This window comes from Athene cunicularia, assembly GCF_003259725.1.
Source record: "Athene cunicularia isolate RWA chromosome 15 unlocalized genomic scaffold, athCun1 chr15_part1, whole genome shotgun sequence".
NCBI lineage: Eukaryota > Metazoa > Chordata > Aves > Strigiformes > Strigidae > Athene > Athene cunicularia.
The window spans coordinates 13,437,352-13,455,166 of NW_020799121.1; the positions used below are offsets into that span (position 1 = coordinate 13,437,352).

General features: G+C 51.5%; 3 protein-coding genes across 5 annotated transcripts; 2 read left to right on the top strand and 1 right to left on the bottom strand.

The window, feature by feature from the left end:
• The first annotated feature begins 1,554 nt into the window (after window positions 1–1,554).
• Window positions 1,555–8,816, top strand: LRRC43 (leucine rich repeat containing 43). Of its 2 annotated transcripts, none has more exons than XM_026860071.1 (10): window positions 1,555–1,907; window positions 2,168–2,278; window positions 2,421–2,560; window positions 3,168–3,406; window positions 4,135–4,316; window positions 4,711–4,834; window positions 5,054–5,193; window positions 5,347–5,436; window positions 5,726–5,923; window positions 8,737–8,816. In XM_026860071.1, the coding sequence occupies exons 1-10, from the start codon at window positions 1,575–1,577 to the stop codon at window positions 8,800–8,802; spliced, it is 1,623 nt and encodes a 540-aa protein (XP_026715872.1). In that variant the 5' UTR covers window positions 1,555–1,574; the 3' UTR covers window positions 8,803–8,816. The 2 variants fall into 2 exon arrangements, with proteins under 2 accessions (XP_026715872.1, XP_026715873.1); XM_026860072.1 differs by lacking the exon at window positions 8,737–8,816 and adding an exon at window positions 6,351–6,449.
• On the top strand, window positions 8,541–11,078 carry B3GNT4 (UDP-GlcNAc:betaGal beta-1,3-N-acetylglucosaminyltransferase 4). 2 transcript variants are annotated; one of them, XM_026860073.1, is made up of 2 exons: window positions 8,541–8,847; window positions 9,178–11,078. In XM_026860073.1, the coding sequence occupies exons 1-2, from the start codon at window positions 8,817–8,819 to the stop codon at window positions 10,320–10,322; spliced, it is 1,176 nt and encodes a 391-aa protein (XP_026715874.1). In that variant the 5' UTR covers window positions 8,541–8,816; the 3' UTR covers window positions 10,323–11,078. The 2 variants fall into 2 exon arrangements, with proteins under 2 accessions (XP_026715874.1, XP_026715875.1); XM_026860074.1 differs by having other exon boundaries at window positions 8,813–8,915.
• A 2,665-nt stretch (window positions 11,079–13,743) lies between these two features.
• On the bottom strand, window positions 13,744–17,306 carry DIABLO (diablo IAP-binding mitochondrial protein). Its single transcript, XM_026859974.1, has 6 exons — window positions 17,277–17,306; window positions 16,899–17,129; window positions 16,438–16,569; window positions 15,604–15,714; window positions 15,354–15,450; window positions 13,744–14,391 (listed from the first exon to the last, which is right to left on the bottom strand). Exons 1-6 carry the CDS (start codon window positions 17,304–17,306, stop codon window positions 14,177–14,179), a joined length of 816 nt encoding a protein of 271 aa, XP_026715775.1. The 3' UTR covers window positions 13,744–14,176.
• Between the last annotated feature and the right edge of the window lie 509 nt (window positions 17,307–17,815).

The window sequence follows — 17,815 nt, forward strand, 5'->3', positions numbered from 1 at the left end:
CAAAGAAAATAAATTGTCACGGCCTACAGCGTGAGGCAGCAGACAGTACATCAGAGTGCTGGAGAAGAACCAGAAAAGGACAGTTCTGGCAGACACTTCTTTTAATTTGAGGTTTTTATTATTATTTGGGGGTAAAATGGAGAGAGGTATGTTGCTTTGTGCAGGGTGTTCTTTAGGAACAACCCTGCAAAGACAAGGATGGGTACAGATGGCTCCTTTCAAGTAGAAAGCTTGTCTTGGAGGGTTGCTTGCTTGGAAGCACTAAAAGAGCAGAGAGATGCTGCCAGTTCGTGCCCCACGGTGCGTTGCAAGATGTGTGGAAGGTGCACGGGCTTGCACATACCAGAGGCCGTTGGGCATCAGGCTCTGCCAGTCCCCTTCCAGCTGCCCCAGACAGGTACAGCCAGGGAGGAGAGCCCAGGAATCACAGCCTGTCCTACAGCAGGAAACATCTCTCTGCAGCACTGATGCCAGTGGGGCCCAATTATTTGTAACAGTGATACAAACAAGAGAAGCATCATTCTTAGAGCTTGGCTTTTCCACGAAACACGATTCAACCGCTGGTAACATTCTTTCAAAGATTTTTAGAAGATCTGACTTCGTTTTCTACTGAGCTGAGGATAGCAGTTTGCCTGGTTATTCCACTCCATGGCATGTCACTATCTCTTGGCGTGTGCAAGCTCTGCACATCCTTTCTGATCTGTAGACAGCTGTGATAAGCTGCTGAGCTGATAAGGGAGCAGATCGGCATCTGTCCTGTAAAACCCAACCTGAGTGGAAGTTCAGCTTTCCACCACGTAACCACCAGATGCCACGGAGCATCTGCAATTCATTTGGTGACGTTTTGTGGACACAGGCTTCTCTGTAGGCTCCTTAAAATGGAATTTGTAGCCATTGCCTCAATACCTATTGCTGGAAAAAGCAAATAAACCTCAGAGCACGGAGACCTGAGTCTGACCTGAGACAGAGCTGTGGCTTTTGTTCCTGGGGCTCATCTACTTTTTCCAAGTGTAGGAGCTGGTATTTTTAGCTGTGAACTTTGTTTTCCGATGGCCTTGGGCTGCTGTGACAGCAGTGAGTGAACAGCAGTGCAGCTAAGTCAGAACCTGACTGCTTCCTCCTTGAAACTTGAGTGACACTCAGGATGTAGATAAGTGAAATGGCAAATGCCATGCCACAGGTCCTTGGCCAGGGGACAGGGCTGACACTGCAAATGCTGCGCGAGGCCACCCACTCTTTCCCTGGTGGGGAGCAGCCCCCAGAACCCCAGGGGGAGATCCAGAAAACCAGGGATTTATACCCAGCCTGGGGAGCTCGGTGCTGTCCCAGGCTCGCCCTGGGGCCTGGCTTGCAGAGTTTGGTCCCTGGTCCCCATGGCATCCGCGTCCACACCATCTCCTAGCGACGGGGACGCTGCCACTGAGGCAGGGAATTGCCTGCCTGCCTGGGGCTGGATGGCAGCACCCGCCCGCTGCAGCGTCTCAGCTGCTCTTCGGGAGCACCTGCAGCACCTGGGTCTGCAGGACTTCCCCTGCGGCCTCGGCAGCTGGGTAAGGGGTCGGGGGGGCACAGCCATGGGGCGTGGCGGGGGGTCTGCAGGGCTGTCACTGCTGCTTCCCTCTCCTCTGCAGAACAAGTCCCGCTTCCATGCAGGCAGGAGCCGCCGCAGAGGCCGGCCAGGGCTGGGGGCAGACCCAGCGGAGCAGGAGGAGGCCGTGCTGCTGGGCCAGGAGAGCCCCGAGGCGCGGATGGAGCTGCTGAGGGACCCGCACAGCCCCTGGGCCCTGCTGCCAGCCTGCAGCCCCCAGGACCAGCACCTGCGGGAAATGGCCGTGCTGGCGCCTGAGCTCGTCCGCGGCTCCAGCATCTTCCAGGTCCTCCGGTCCCTGCGGATCGTTGGCAAGGGTGTAAGTGCAGCTGCCGGTGCCTGTAAAGCTACCCACGTCTTCCTGCTGGGAGGGAAAATATCCTGGGAAAAGGACACCTTCCCCATCTCAGGGTCTTCCCAGCTCCCACTATTGCAGCTGGGGTGGAGCTACTGGCCAACCCACCCAGCGTGTCGCGCTGATCCGTGTTACACGTATGTCACATGGATCCACACATGTTTGTGTCAACCGTGGCCATGAGGTGGCTTGGAGACACGTTGGCCAAACCTGTCTCTTTGCAGGTGGAGGAGGTCGATGAGGGTCTGTTGCAGCTGGAGCAGCTGGAGGAGCTCATCCTCAGTGCCAACTACATCAGCAGGATAAGTTCAGTCAACCTGCCCCGGACGCTGAAGGTGCGTGAGCGGTGCCTTGCAACGGCGGGACGGGGCAGGACGCCCCGTCTGGGAGCGCTGGGCGAGCCGAGCAGCTCGAAGGGGTGTCAGCACAGCAGTGCCTCGTTGCAAAGGGTGTTTGTTGTTCCCTCTGTCCGGGCAGGTCCTGGAGCTCTGCTGCAACGCTGTGGCTGATCTGCAGGACCTGTGCGCTCAGCCTCCTCCGGAGCTGCAGCACTTGGGGCTGGGATACAACAGGCTGTGTGGCCCTTTGCAGGACGAGTACCTCACTGCAAACTTCTGGTAACGCCACGGGATGAATGTGGGCTCCCGAAAGGGAGAGGGGGCAGATGTGAGCAGGCGACCTCAAGCCATCAGGATGGCCCACGTTAGGAAATTACAGCCCTTCGGCAGAGTTGTTTCTTTGCTCTGTGTCCAGCGCCTGTGCAGAGCGCTCTATCTCTTGTTTGCTGTCTTCTGTCTCATGCTTAGAGGGTGTCTTGGCCTGTGGCCAAGGTGTGGGAGGGGGCGATCACCTGGGGAACTGCCTTGACACCCTGCCCACCGCAGTTCCCATGTCCCTGGGCAGCTTCCTTCTTCCATGCTCTTCCCAAAGCCCCTGCTGGGAGTCTGTGCTGGGAAGGAGCTAAAGCTTAGGCTGCATCTCTGAATGACGCAGTGGGGTGGCTAATGGATGCTAAAGAAACAGGGGTTTGAGTTGTGGGGAAGACTGCAATGGACCATATGGCTCAGGAATTTCGTATTAGCCTCTTGAGATTGTACCCAGTTTGACCCATTTTGTGCTGGGGAAACACAAATTTTATTTCTTTTTTTTTGATCCAGGGCAGTAGTTCTCTATCCTCAGATGGATGTTATTTGCCAAATCTTCTTCTCTGGGTTCTCTCCTTAGGCCAAATCTTGTCTCCCTTGATCTAAGCTTTAACAACTTCACGGATCTGCTGGGGCTGGTCTCCCAACTGTCCAGTTTGCAGAAGCTCCGTGTCCTGGTGCTCCAGGGGAACCCGCTGGCTCTCATTCCTGCTTACAGAGGCTTCCTGGTGGACAGCCTGCCCAAGCTCTGCATCCTCGATGATATCCGCATAGGGCCTCAGGAGAGGCACCAGTTCCACGCTCTGGCGAGGCAGCCAGGTGAGCCTTTGCCTTTGGACCTGGATGTGCTGACCCCGGGGGTGGTTTCATTGTGGTTGAGCTAGGAGTCCTCAGGGCAAACTTGGATCCAGTATTGACATCCTTCCTGCCTCTCCTCAAATGGAGATCTTCCTCTGTGTCTTTTTACCCCACTAGTACACGTGGGGAGACAGGCAGAGGACCCTGCAGCATCGAGGTCGTTTTAGCCTTAGTCAGGTCCAAAGATTGCAAGAGCAACCTAGTCCTGCCACTGCCTCAGTGTCATGGCCTGCCCCCATCTTTGCTTCCTAGACACTGTCTGGTTTCAGATGGTGCATTTTCCTCTTTAGCTGCTGAAAGAGGAACATCTCCGCTGGGGAAGACGCTCACGGGTGCTGCACTGTCTGCACGAAGCGGTGCCACCTCTGCAGCGTGGCACGTCCCCGACTGGGACAAGAGCAGGGGGCTGGGGACACCCGGGGGTGGGAAGCCCCTCTGGATGGCCCCTACTCAATGAGTTCATGCGCTGCATGTGCTCTTTGGAGTCTAAAACGTTAACTAGGGAGGCAAAGCAACCAAGCCAGGAGATGTTTGCATGGCTTTGGAGTGACCCCATGTGGCAGTGGCTTGTCACAGCGTTAGCACAGCCTGGCAGGGAGGGATGCCAGGGGGCAGGACACGGCGTTTTGGAGGTTTCCTCTTGCTCTGTGCCTTCCTCCCTCTGGAAGCAGCTGCGGCTTGTCTTTCAGAGCTGATCAGGAGGAGCGAAGCACGAGTGGTTGTGAGTGTTGGGGAAATCAAGGGAGTCCCCGATCCCAGAGCTCTTCAGCAGCTGGAGGTTGGCTCTCAGGCTCCGGTGATCACCTACAGCTACTGTGTGACGTATGAGTTTGTGGAGGGAGAGGAGATCAAGGACGGTAGCAGCACTGAGGTTTGTGCTTAACTGAAGTCCTGAAAGCAACAAGCAGGTGACAGCAAGGGGGACTTCACCTCCAAGCTGCAGAGAGAGACCGTTTGTGATGAATCTGGTGTGGGCAGCAGCAGCAGTACTGGGGACAGAATTCACGTGTGGCCATATCTGGCAGGACAAGTCCCTGCTGCCCACGTTCCCCGTCCCTCTCAGGGTGCCCAGGGCTGCTCTGCACGTGGAAGTGCCTTCACAGCCCCCTTATGCTGACTGCGACAGACCCTGTCCTGGCACTGGTGCCCCTTCTTACCGTGATAAGGGTGGGCTGGGGAATGGAATTTCGGAGGCAGCTCTGCCTCCTTGTCCTGACTCAAACACATCCAGATAGGCCGTGCCAAGACATCCCTCTCTGTTCCAGGTAACAGAAATCCATCAGGATCCCGTGGTGGCCGCCCTGGATGTGGACAGATCTGCTCAGGACGTGAGAGAAACAAAGGGCCAGCAGGAGCCTGCAGCCATGGAGGAGCCCAAGGCTCACTCTGGTAATGAGGAATCATAAATCCCCTGCTCCAGTGCTCAGGGCAGGTTTACGGCTCTTCCTGGCACGTGATGGCATCCGGACATCCCTCACAGCCTTGGCTGAAGCTGGGCTGTTACTGAGATGGATAGAAAATGAATTGGCATTGCTTGTGTCCCAGGAGTCCTTCCTGTCCTTGGGAAGGAGAGCTCTCTCCTTAGAGTTTTTTTGTGTCCCTGCACAGCAAAGGTGTTTGTCACCCCCACGAAGCCCTGGGCAGACACCATCGACTGCAGCTACAGGAGGGAGCACACTGCCAAGGACTTAGTGGGGCTGAAGTCCTACCTGATGTCTGGAACAACCATCTCGGTCGTGGAAGAGAAGGTGAGTGTGTGGCAGAGCTGGATGAAAGGGGAAGGAGCTGCTGGGAGGCCCAGCAGTGGTGTTGTGTTCCCTCGGGGAGGCAGCCTGCGATGGCGGTGACCTGGGTCCTCAGGTGTCCCAGCCCCTGCAGCACCAGCTCCTCTCTCCGGGCAGGTGCTCTCCTGGCCTGTCGGTGCTGGTCCAGAAGAAAATAGAGTCATGAAGGACAAGGCAAGACAGAGGCTGCAGAAGGATGGTGCCAAGGTAGGATGCTGGGAGAGAACAATGTCCAAACACCATCTGAGCTGCAAAAATTATGATGAGGGAATGAGGGCCCTTCCCCTGGGCCAGTTTGGTGTGTCAGAGATCCCCTCCTCCATCCCAGACCTCTCGACAAAGTCCCCCCTCGCTATGGGAAGAAGGCAGCAGTGGTTTTACACCCATCTCAGTCTGGATGCAGCAGTGGGCAAGGGGCTGGGTCAGGGTTGCTTGCTGTCTGAGAAAGGGCCCCCAGCCCTCTGCTGAGGCTTGTCCCCGTGCTGCTGCCCTGCAGGTTCCTGTACCCAGGGTCAAGCAGAAAAAGGAGAAGCCACGTGAACTCCGCAGTGACCCTCCCATTCGGAGGACGCTGGGCACCGGGAGGGTGGCCCTGGAGGCCTTGCTGGCCACTGAGGACCTGGTGGCAACTGTGTGTGACTTTGGGGTCCTGATCACTGAGCAGCCTCTGCAGCCACCAAGCCTGGAGGAGACGGTAAGCAGCGTGTCCCGGGGCAGGGCGGTGAGGCAGGGCTGCCAGGGATGGGCTTCAGCACGTCCTGCCCCGCAGCTGGCCAAGGCATCCCTCCTGTCCATCCCTCAGTTCTCCTTGCCATAAAATGGGGCTGAAATAATCCTGCCTAAGCACCGTCCATCACTGCTGGTATCGCTGTTTAATGTTGATATTAGCAATGAGTACTGCTACTTTTTATAGGTCAAGATTAAGAAAACAGATGAGTTTATTTTTCCATCTGAGTCTATGAAAGCAACCACTCGTGCTTTCTCTGATGCTCTCTCTCTTGGCATGACAACATGCACCGGCTGTACCCACACTTTCTGTTTCCTGGATTCTCTTCTCTGAGCAGCCCTGCCACTGCGCTCCTGCTTTCCCTCACCCCTTTCCTTTGCCCTTTAAATCCCAGTGACAGACCCCAGATGGTGGTGGCTGTCACAGGACTGAATGCAGACAGTGTATTTCAACACGCTGTGGAAACATCCCTCTCCACAGGACAGGAAAGAAGGCAAAGAGAAGAGCAGAAAACCAAAAGCAGAGAGGGAAAGTCAGGCCGAGCAGAAAACCGCGGTGCCTGCCAAAGGTGACTGAGACTGGAGCTGGCTGAGTGGAGGGTGGCGTGTGCGAGAGCAAACAGCAGCGGTGCCCGGCCCCAGGCGGCCGCAGGGCGCTGCCAGCTCTGCCAGCTCTGCCGAGCAGGGCGCTTACTCACATCCTGAGCTTCGGGCTCTGAATACACCCATTGACTGCGGGGGCTGCGAGGGCAGACACGCACCCGCGCACCTTGTTGAATCGGTGTCTGGATGAGCACTGAGGGTGGGCTGCCGGCTGTCCCAGGAGCGACACACACACCTACCAGCTCTGCGTGCCAGGGGAGAAGGGCAAAGCAGGGTTCTGGGTGAGAGATGGGCTGCTCACTGTGTCGGCTGCCAACTGTGGCCGGTGGCGTGGGCAGCTGCGGGGAGTGCTGTCTGGGATGCATAATGAGGTCCTCGTCCATTTCCAACTCACATCTCCGAGCGCTTTGCGGAGGGGATTATTCCTTCTAGATTAGAGATGAGATGCACAGGGTGCCCCAGGTGTCCCAGCCAGCCCATGGCAGGGCTGGGAACAGCTCCCGATCTTCTGTCACCCATGAAGAGGACCCCCCCAACCCCTGACGGGTGACCCCCTGTGCAGAGCTCACAGTCTGCTCAGCCAGCAGCATTGCTTAATCCGCTGGAGACAAACCCCACTCCGCCTCTTGCAGGTTATTTTCCCAGCAATCTTGTTTTGACTACAAAAATTGCAGTGCCAGCTCATCAGAGGGATAGTGCAAGAGCAGGAGGAAGTGGGGGAGGGAAGGGGTGACAGGATGATGCTGACAAACTACTCATGGGTCAAGGAGAGCACAGAGCAGGCCGGATCTCCTCAGTGCTGCTCAGAGCTACCAAATGAGCCTTGTGTCCCTGCTCCGGCATTAGAATTAGTGAATAATTTAAGCGTGCAATTAACCCCCTTCCCCAAGAGCTCTGGGCTGCTTCTCCATGCCCCATCACCCATGGCAAGATCCCTGTCCTTGAGGAGGATCTAAGAGCCCTGCAGTCCTAGGCTGTGTCTGCACTCAGGGAAGCCTGACGGCCTTCCCAGCTACCTGAAAAGAAGCAAAACCTCCTTGAATGATTGTTCCCCACGAGAAGCTGTGTATTTGCAATCCATGCTCAGACTGCTGCTGAAGCACAGAGCTGCTGTCGAAAGAACTGAAGTTCGGCAGTGCCGGTTTTTTACTTCCTTCCCCGGCAGTGCCTGTGATCAGTGCATGTGCAGGAGGAGCTTCCCTTCAGCTGGACCAAGAACGAGCCCTTTCTGCTGGGGTTTGTGTGGCCGGAGATGGTGCTGCATGCACAGAAAACCGCTGCTGATGCAGGAAACCCAGAGTGATGAGAGACTGGTGCTTAATTTGGTGTGCTCTTACGGTCGTGCAGGTGGAGGCCGGCTGGCTGCACAGCTAAGGAGGCCACTGAGTGCGGATTTCAGAAAGTGCCTAAAAATCAGCTGCCCCCACAGCTTGCTACACCCAGTGCTGGCAGCGTCCCGTGGCCGTGCGCTCCGCTGTGACTCACAAATACACCCCGATTGCAGACACAGCGCGGGGGGGGCTGCTCAAGTGCTGCTGCAGGCAGTGTCTGCGAGCCCCGTGAGTCACCGAACTACCCCGTGGTCGTTGGGCGCTTGCTCATCACCCGGGTGCCACGTCTCACCGTGGAGCTGCAGCAGTGGCACGGGAACGGCTCCCGGCCCTCGCGCGTCCAGCGAGGCTGCGTAGGGACTCCCAGAGCCGGGAGCTGAGGCTGATTTGCATCCCTCAGTCGGCAAATGCACACAAATAATAAGTCCTCTCAGAGGAATTGGGATCCCTTCCAGACAGCTCAAAAGAGGAAAGGCAGCAAGCTTTGTCTCGAGCAAACAATTTGCCCAGACATTGAAGGATGTCTTCGGAAGTAGGCTCACGTAGGTCTCATTTTACCCCACACTTGATTTTCCAGGATCCTTGAAATGATTTATTTCTGCATCTTTCTTTTTTTCTTAGGAATTATAGGGGAATTTAACAGCAAAAAAACAAGATTGCATCCAGATCGGCTGCCTGCTTAAAGATGATTTTGGGATTTTTTTTTTACCCAAAATCATATTCAAATAGGTTTTCCCTCAAGGCCCGGAAGTCAGTGCTGACACAGTGGGCATTCCCCCCCTGCACACTGCTGCTTGTAAGGTAATTTACTCCGTCAAGACAGTGACAGATTTACTTCTTTCCACAGGAAAGATTAAAAACAAAGATTCTGCTGAACTGGAGGAGGGTCGAGGGCTCCAGCTGGTGCCGCTGACGGTTCAGTTCCAGATGCAGCTGCTTCGGTGGCCCCAGGCAGCGGGTACCCAGAGCCAGGAGAGCGTGGCGGCGGCGGTGGGGAGCACTCAGTAATGTGTCTGTACCAAAAGAGTGAGTGGGAAATAAAACCCCCGGGGACGCTGCGGGGATGCTGGTTCAGCTGAATCGCCAGAGCTGGGAGATGCCACGGGGCCTGTGGTCGCCTGGGGCTGCTGCTGGGCTGGTGTGGGGTCTGCAGGGTGGGGTCTGCAGGGTGGGGTGTGCAGTGTGGGGTGCGGTGCCTGCGCGACGGTGGGCGTGGGAGCGCCGCGAGTGGAAAGTGTAAGAGCGCAGGTCTAACTCCCAGACGGCTTGTCTTCCTCCGAGGGCACAGGGCTGGGCAGCGCGCCGCGGGCTGCCATGTATCCCAGGATTAAAAACCTCGCACTTTATGCCTTTTCCGTCATGCTGCTGGCGTGGGTTTTTTACATGAAGAAAGAGGCAAAGCTGGCAGCGTCGTCCACACACCAGAACGCGGATGTAGCGAAGCACAAACCGAAGTCTTTGGATCTGGACAATGCTGAACCCACCAAGTGTTTGCCAAACTTGACCCTTGCCAATTCTTCTCTCACCCTCCCAGAGCTTCACCGTGTCTTCTTAACATACAAGCACTGCCGGAACTTCTCAGTCCTGCTGAAGCCTTCCAGGTGTAGCAAAGAGACGTTCCTCTTGCTGGTGATCAAGTCTTCCCCGATCAACGTAGACCGGCGGGTGGCAATCAGGAACACGTGGGGGAAGGAGGGCTCCATCCGTGGCAAGCACATCAGGCTGGTGTTCCTTCTGGGGCGCTCGGAGGCCAAAATCCAGGTACAGTCTCTTCACCAGCTGCTGGCTTACGAGAGCCAGGAGTTTGATGACATCTTGCAGTGGGATTTTGTTGACAACTTCTTCAACTTGACCCTCAAGGAGCTGCATTTCCTCCGCTGGTTCATGGAGGACTGCCTGCACGCCAGGTTTGTGCTGAAGGGCGATGACGATGTCTTTATCAACACTTACAACATTGTTGAGTTCCTCCAAGAACTGGACCCTGAACAGGATCTCTTTGTTGGGGATGTGATCACCAATGCCCGGCCCATCAGGAACACCAAGGTCAAATACTTTATTCCAGAGTCGATGTACAGAGCCTCCTTCTATCCCCTCTATGCGGGTGGAGGGGGCTACGTGATGTCTAGAAAGACAGTGCGCCGCCTCCAGAGCACCGCAGAGGACATGGAGCTCTTCCCAATAGATGATGTCTTTGTGGGAATGTGTCTGGCAAAGATGGCAGTGACCCCAAAGAACCACGCTGGCTTTAAAACTTTTGGGATCCAGAGGCCTTTCAATTCTTTTGATCCTTGCTTGTACAAAGAGCTGATGATTGTGCACAAACTAAACCCGACCGAGATGTGGATCATGTGGACGCTGGTAAGGGATGACAGCATCAGGTGTGCGGTGTCGGTAACGCACAGCTACGGAAGGGGCTGGCAAAGAACCTACTGATGAGCACAGCTGGATTGTGACTGGTGACAGATGCAGGGTACTTAAACTAAAAATCAGGTTGTGGTAAAAACGTGTCCTCTACTAACAGACTAGACTTGAGCCCTCGGGGTTTGTTTTGCAATAAGTCTTCTGTTGGCAGGTTACTGAAGCAGTTGAATTGCCATGGGGCTGGTAGCCCGGTGAGACACAGCACAGGGGACTTGGCTCGGTTCCTCCCGGCCAGGCTGGAGCCAGAGGAAGTCACAACCGCCACAGCGACGTGGGCGAGGGGCCACTTGCTATGGAGGCTCCGCCACACCGAGGTGGGTTCTGACTGCCAGCCACAGTCAGTCTCGTGTAGGAAAGCTGCTGATGGCTAACGAGTGACAGAGCATTGCGATTACTTGAAGGGGTGAAAGAAAGGCCAGCGTGTGCTGCTGGGTCCACTGCAGCACAGCTCTGCTGCCCCAGGTCAGCAATCCCAACAGGTCTGACTGGACAGTGGAGAAAGGGAGTGGAGCGGGGGGAAAAAAAAATAACGCCTCAAACCGTATTGCCTTAACACAGCATGATGATCCGGACTGGGCTCCAGCTCAAGCCCTTTGGATTTTACAAAAGTTCATTACATGTTTACTTGCACTGGAAGTTTTTGCACAAACAGTTTCTGACTGGGTTTGAGAGGAGCAGTATGTCTTAAATAATCAGAGTGGTAGTTAATGGTGGCTGTAGCTTCTCATGTCGTGTGGGAGGTGTTTGGGTTTTTCATTGTTGTTGTAATGTTGGTTATAAATAAAATACAGTTTTGAAAAATGTTTTCAGAGGAGTATTCTCGAGTCTCCTGAAAACTAAGAGCACTAAAAGCCAGAGAAGGATGAGATTTGGTGCTGGGTGTTTGCATTAAGGAGTCGTTAGTATTAAAGAGGACAAAGTTAGGTGGAATTGGATACCTGCCGTTTCCTTTACTGCGAGCAGCTGCCGTTCTCTGCCCCTGTCCAGCCAGGATGGATTGATACAGAAGCAATTAATCTGTGAGTGCGCTAGAACTGCTGATTTGAGAAAAGAGAAATATGAAATTTAAGATTTGGTGATACTTTTATGCAGCTCATCAGCTTCAGGCTGTCTTGCTGCTAGATCAGCAGCTGCTGTGCTGTGTTTAAGCAGGAAGCAGCCTGGAAGCTTTAGGGAAAAGTAGCGGGTAGAGAAAAGTATGTGATTACAGAAATCAGAGCAATTAGTGTTGTGCTGTTGTCACTGCTGTCCCTAGTGCCAGCTGCCGAGCGTTCACTGCTCATCAGATGTGAGCTGGAGCTTTCAGAGGTGCCCAGGAAGATCCTTGCTTCTACTGCAGGGAGCCCGAGGCCATCCCGAGCCCGGAGATGTGACGAGCTCTCAGGGCAGGCTGGCTGTCCTGCGGGGCGGTGCAGTGCTGTACCTCAGGCCACTCCTCGTTTGATCCTGTCTCTCACCGCCTTGGCTTTCTAAAGCTCCCGGTGTAGCTCTAGCTTAGCCCCCCAGCACGACCCAGGCTCTTACGGTGGGAGTTGCCACTCTCACACAAGCTGTTTCCGCACCAGATGCGAGTCAGTGTTTACAAAAATTGCTCTTCCAAGGGTGAGCCTGTGTGTGCCCATCCTCAGTGTGGTCTCGTACAAGCTGCTGCTGTGTCTTCTCACTGCAGCCCCAACAGGGATTAATTAGCTGTACCTGAGAAACTGTCTACACCTAGTTTCAGCTAGGCTGGGTTTGTAAACAACCTGAGTATCAGCAGCAAAACCTCATTTCTGGGCACTGTTCTCTGGGCACCGCTGCTTGTTCTAGAGAAGAGACTGGTCAGCGCGGGTACCATGGTACCCTGTGAACTGCTGTGGCAGCATTTTTCTGATCCACTAGATGATTCCAAATGCAAACTCAGTAACATAATGTAGAGCGTGATGTCATGTCTGTTGTGGGCTTAGGTGTATGGGCTAACCCCCAACAGGCAACTCTCATTTCCTAATAAAGGTGTGGGGCTCTTATCCACTCTATTTTGGAGGCGATATGGAGCCAGTCATGCTCTTCGCTCCCATTTTGACTTGTCTGAGCTGACTGGTTGGTTCCTGTCATGTCTGAAGGTTGGAAGTGTGGGGGTACAGCCCCGTCTTGCAAAGTAAGAGCAGGGTGGACAGGGAAATGAGAAGCAGGGCAACAAGGGGGAGCAGGCTCTGAAAGCATGAGTTCCTTTGCAGACTCCTGTAACAGTGCTCATCTGTCTTAAGCCGCATCTCTGCCATGCAAACATCTGAGTAGAGTTGTTATGGCATCCTGAAAGGAACACAACCTGTATGTGCATTTGGGTCAGTGGTTTGGCAGATGTTCTTAAACCGCAGCACGTAACAAATCAGAGCAGTTGCGGTTGGAGGCCGACCTGAAGTTGCATTTGAATCTTGAGGGCGTGGTTGTGCCACTGCTGCAAATAATCCTCTCACGATGGTGGTTTATTTCCTGATGCTGCGTTTGGGACCTCCTGACTACTGGCACATTCCTGCGAGCTCGAATTCTGCACTGTGCCATCCTTCTTGGATACAGCAGCACCCAGCAAGGAGCAGGAGCAAGGAAAGGTGGTCTGTTAATTCCTTTACTATTTAATCATAACTGTACAGCACTGTGCAGCTGAGATGGCATTTGTTCAAAAGACTGGCAAAATGAGACGTCGATAGAAGGGCTTATGCTACAGCTGAAAAAAATTCCTAGTCAAGCACAACTCAGTTTAGTAACAGCAACCTCGGCACAGATGTAGTGCATCAGATGCTAATTTGTGGTGAAAAACCTATGATTAATGTGTGTTTTCTTACAAAACCTGATGAATAGGGATTAACCGGCTCAAATCAGCAGTGATAAAGTTCTAGCAGATGCTGTTCTACAGAGCAATGTCAGCTTAAGTTTACATTGTCTCTACAGTTAATATTGCAAATTTCACATTAACCTGTCAAGTTAGAAAATGAACACGGTGAAAGACACCTGTGGTTTTGAAGTCTACAGTGAAACACTAAGCTTGCAAAAAGAGAGAATTATTTTCCTGGAACTAGCGCTGGAAAGCGTTCAAATGTGCAAAACTTGCTTTTGCTCATTGCTTTGTAAAGAAGTATACAGCAGTTGCCACAAAAACTTTGTTTATAACTACCTTGAAAAATCTTGAAAATCAGATCTCCCTTTGCTTCCTGGGGAAGGCAGATGAGTTACAAGCGGTGACTCTTGGGTGACAGAGGTTCCTGTACTGAACTGTAAAACTTCACTAAGAAGAACCTGGGTAACTCCAGAGTAAGTTTTCAGCTCTACAGCAGATGTTTCCCCTGCTTGCAATTAAGTCGAATAAGTCTTCAGACTCAGCTCTCTTACAAACTTTTAAAATTAAAACAGAAAACGGGGCTTAATCTCTTAACCAAATGGGCACACCCACAACAGATGCTTTTGCACAGTTTAATAAAGGTATCTCCTAACAGATATCACTTACTTCACAGGTTAAAAATAGTGACTTTTAACTACACCTCTTTGGTTGATACCTAGTCTGTAAGTTAGAGCTCTCACAAACATACCAAACACGTGGTAGGACCCTCCCAGCAGAGAGACAATTAACAAGCTATCCTTGATAGCAGTTTTCACATTTGCATAGTTAAACATTTAAATAATTGAATCCGTAAGTACGACAAACATGATAAGTTACAAACAAGATCAAGGCCTTTCAGATATTTGGAATTGTAAAGCAATCCTGTTCGGGGGATACAAATGGAATCATAGGCTTATTTCAGCAGTTTTGCACTATCCCACACTTAAAAGTTTGGGACCCTTGAATCTGTGATTGACCCTCACGTATTCTACAGTGACACCTGAAGTCCTTTTCAGTCCTCCCGAAGGTAAGGGTCCTCACCTGCCTCTCTGCTTCCTAAAATACCCTGTGGCAGTGAAGATTCCTCGCCTTGAGCTTTTATGAGCTCTTCTGTTTGAGCTTCAGCCAACTTGGTCTCTGCTTTCTGGGACAGCTGTCGCACTTCTTGCACCTGTGATTTCACCAGCTGAATGTGGCTGCGGGCTGTCACTGAGGCTTGGTCTGCACCTGAGAAACAACAGTTTAAATACGCTGGGTTAGAGGAGCACTCAGCAACCCTGCAATTAAGGAAGGGATTATCTGTAATTATAATCTGCTTTGCTAAGTGTTTTGGTGGCTCTTGGGCTATATTAATGCTAAATGCATTTACCGTTCGTTTAACTTAAGTGACAATATGCCTACTTTGCCCCCCTTGAATTCTTCCCACCCAAGAGGGTTCCAGCCAGTGTCTGAGCAGTGACCAGCTTGTGCCAGTGGGTTTGAGAACTGAGCCCAGCCCAGGCACCGTGTGCCAGGAACTTTCAGTCCTTGTCCTGTCCCCTACCAGCAGCAGGAATGTCTGTGGCACTGCTGAACTCAGAAACCCTTCTCCTCCCACACTCCTACAGATCCTGTGTCTTCAGGCACTTACAGAGTTAGGAGTGTCCCTGTATACCCACCACTTCCTTCACCTTCTCCACTCCAGTAACTTTGCTGATTTACTGTAAGTCAGCCCGTAACTCAATCTCGGAACTATCAGGTCTCTCTACATGTTTTGTGGAAGTGTGTATACAGGGAGAAAAGACTAAAGTTAGTATCCTTCCTGAGTGAAAAGCAAATATTCTCACTCTTCAATAAAAGTGAATCCACCTAGAGAGATCTGCTGGATCCTTACTTCCGCAGCTCCCGTAACTGTTTCAATGCTCCATTTAAAAATGACTAAACACTTGCTTCAGACATTTCTTTTTCACGGTTGGTCTTAACCTAAACCACCTGTGAAGTTTCTAGGCTTAGTTCTCAGAACAATTCTACTTGACTCATAGCCAGTAAAAGAATGTAAGTTCTCACTGTCTCTAAAAACCAGGCACTGGTTATAAATTGGCATGTTAAATGTATTTATGTCCTCTGTCTCTGTCAACTCCATTCTCATTCAATAAATACTGCCTAAATGCTAGAGGAAAGAAACGCTACGTATTTCTCCTTGTGTTTACCTGATTGATACGCAGCTTCTGCTGCCATCTCTGAAAGACTTAGCGCTGTCATCCAGCTGGATTCCAGCCTTAGATATTCCTGCTGTTTTGTTGTCATCTAGGAGTAAAACAAAGTATTACTTAACTCGATGTAACAGTATCCGAATGCTCTTCCAAACAGTGTCTTTGTGAAAAAGTGAGCAAGCAAGAGGAGAACTTTCTGAGCAATTATACGAGGCAGATTGCTGGCTGAAGGGAGATGATGGCTTACATCAACTCTGGCTCCTATTACCACCTGCCAGACCGCATCCACTTCTTCTGAATTCATTTTCCCAAGAAGGTTTGAGTATTGCTTGTAGAGAGACACCAGTGTATAAACTGCCTGCAAAGGAAGCATTTCACACAATTAGGTGACAACCTACACATCACTGATGTCTCAGCGTTAACTGATTTTCATTAGCAAAATTGCTGAATAGTTCTAAAGGTGCTTTGTTCTCAAGTTCACTGCAATTCTGGAGGCACTGACAGCATTTGCTGTCTGCCTACAGCAGCGCTGTGGGTAGCACCTCTTTGTATACTTGCACAGTAATAAGGCAGTAAACTGGAATGCAAATACTTTACTCAAATTGGCACTTATTTATAGAATTAAAACTGTATCTTGTTGTTTCAGACTTAAATATGGCTCACGCCATTCTTCTGATAAAACTCAAGTTCACAGCCTTAGAAATGGGCACAGAAGGTAAATAAAATACGTAAGAATACACGGTGGTGTATCCTACTTACTCAGTATGCAGCCATCCAGTAACTCTTACGAGGTTCTTTAACCCAAGTTCTGAGACTTGGGTCATTTTGGCTTAAATTCACATTCAAAGCAACAATCTAACAAAGCTAAAAATAACTTCTGTGTTTGGTGTAGTAGAAGAGTGAGCCCTACCCCACTGCTTCCTACGGACCTGACATCTTCAAACCCTCACACCTCTTTTCTTAAAATTCATTAAAAAAATGAAGGCAATTTTAAGTATGGTTTAACAGGTGTATTTAGTGCCAAATAATTTACTATTTCCAGTACTGACTTGCTAGCAAAGCGTGTAATCTCTCAGCTTACCTTTGTATACTCTGTCAATGCTTCAATCAGTGCGTATGTTGTTTGGGAGAGGAGTGTAGAAGTACTGTCTGTGACCAAGGAAACTGCTCTTTTAATCAAGGCATCGTTACTGAGAGAAACTGAGGCCTGTTTCTGAAAGGCAAGACGTTCAGATAATCTTTATGTTGACTTTCATATGGATGTTATTAATAACAAATAACAAACAAAGCAGCACTGTTAGTTACAAGGCTGGACAGCCTGATTCTCACGGCTGTTTTGCCATGGTAAAGCAACTGTTTTTGCGAGGTGTTATTGAAGGTAGACACTGTGTTTTCATTTCTCTGCCTTAACTATGTGGTTTAAACACCCCTGACCCCAAGAAAGAATACAATTCTGAGGGTAAGTACTAGTTTGTAAAATCTCTAGCAAGTGGTTTTGCATGTTAAACTGTTTCTAACGAGCGGGTGCTGTATGTATCTCACCTCCACGACTGGGACTGCACACAAGGCCACTCCCAGCCCCACGCCCACCATTTGGCGCCATCGTCCGTTAACACCCGAGATGCAGCCTCTCCTAATATTGGCCAGAACAGGGAAGCTTTGTCTGGAAATGCAAGAAACAAAGTTAAGCACCAAGAAATAACCTGTGTGTGGTGGGAAATAGGTATCCAAGAGGAAAGGGACACCTAGAAGCTGTTCTGCGTCACCTCGTCCCTACCAAGCTTCTGTAACGCAGTTGCGTAATTGTGAATGAGTAAGTTTGTTTTAAATTCCGTTATATTACTTAATTATAAGTGCAAGAAAAGACAAGCACAGTAACTAGCGTACTTTTAATCCTTTGAGAGAGGAAACGTATCTTACCTGGTACCAACACGCTGCTAACAATAACATTGAAAAACAAATTTAAAAGCATGCTTGGAAGTGGTATATGGTACATGCAGGTGAGCAATATGACAGGTAAGAGTTTACTGCCATCCAGTGACTCTTCGGGCCTCCTGTAATCAGTTTTATTTACATCCAGTGTTGTCTTAAGTGTCTGTGTGTCCAGAGCCTATCACTGAAATACCGGGGCAGGAAACCACCAGCATCCCATCATAAGAATTTTTGTGTTGTACTGCAACTTCCTGAAAATAAGCGGTCAGTTTTCCTTCTTTTATACTGTGTGCTCTTAAACTACAGAGCGGTACCGCCGCTCCTCCTGCTCGCGCCTGCCCAGCTGCGCTCTGGCATCTGGAGACGGAGGAGGTGCCCGTGGCACAGCCCGTCGCTCCGGCCGCAGCTGGCTCGGTTATATCGGACAAACCGAGCGGGGTCGGAGGCGCCAAGGGCGGCCGGCGGCAGGCAGCCGGGCCGGGAGGCTGACTTCAGCCCTGTGGGCCGCGCCCGGCCCGCTCCAGCCC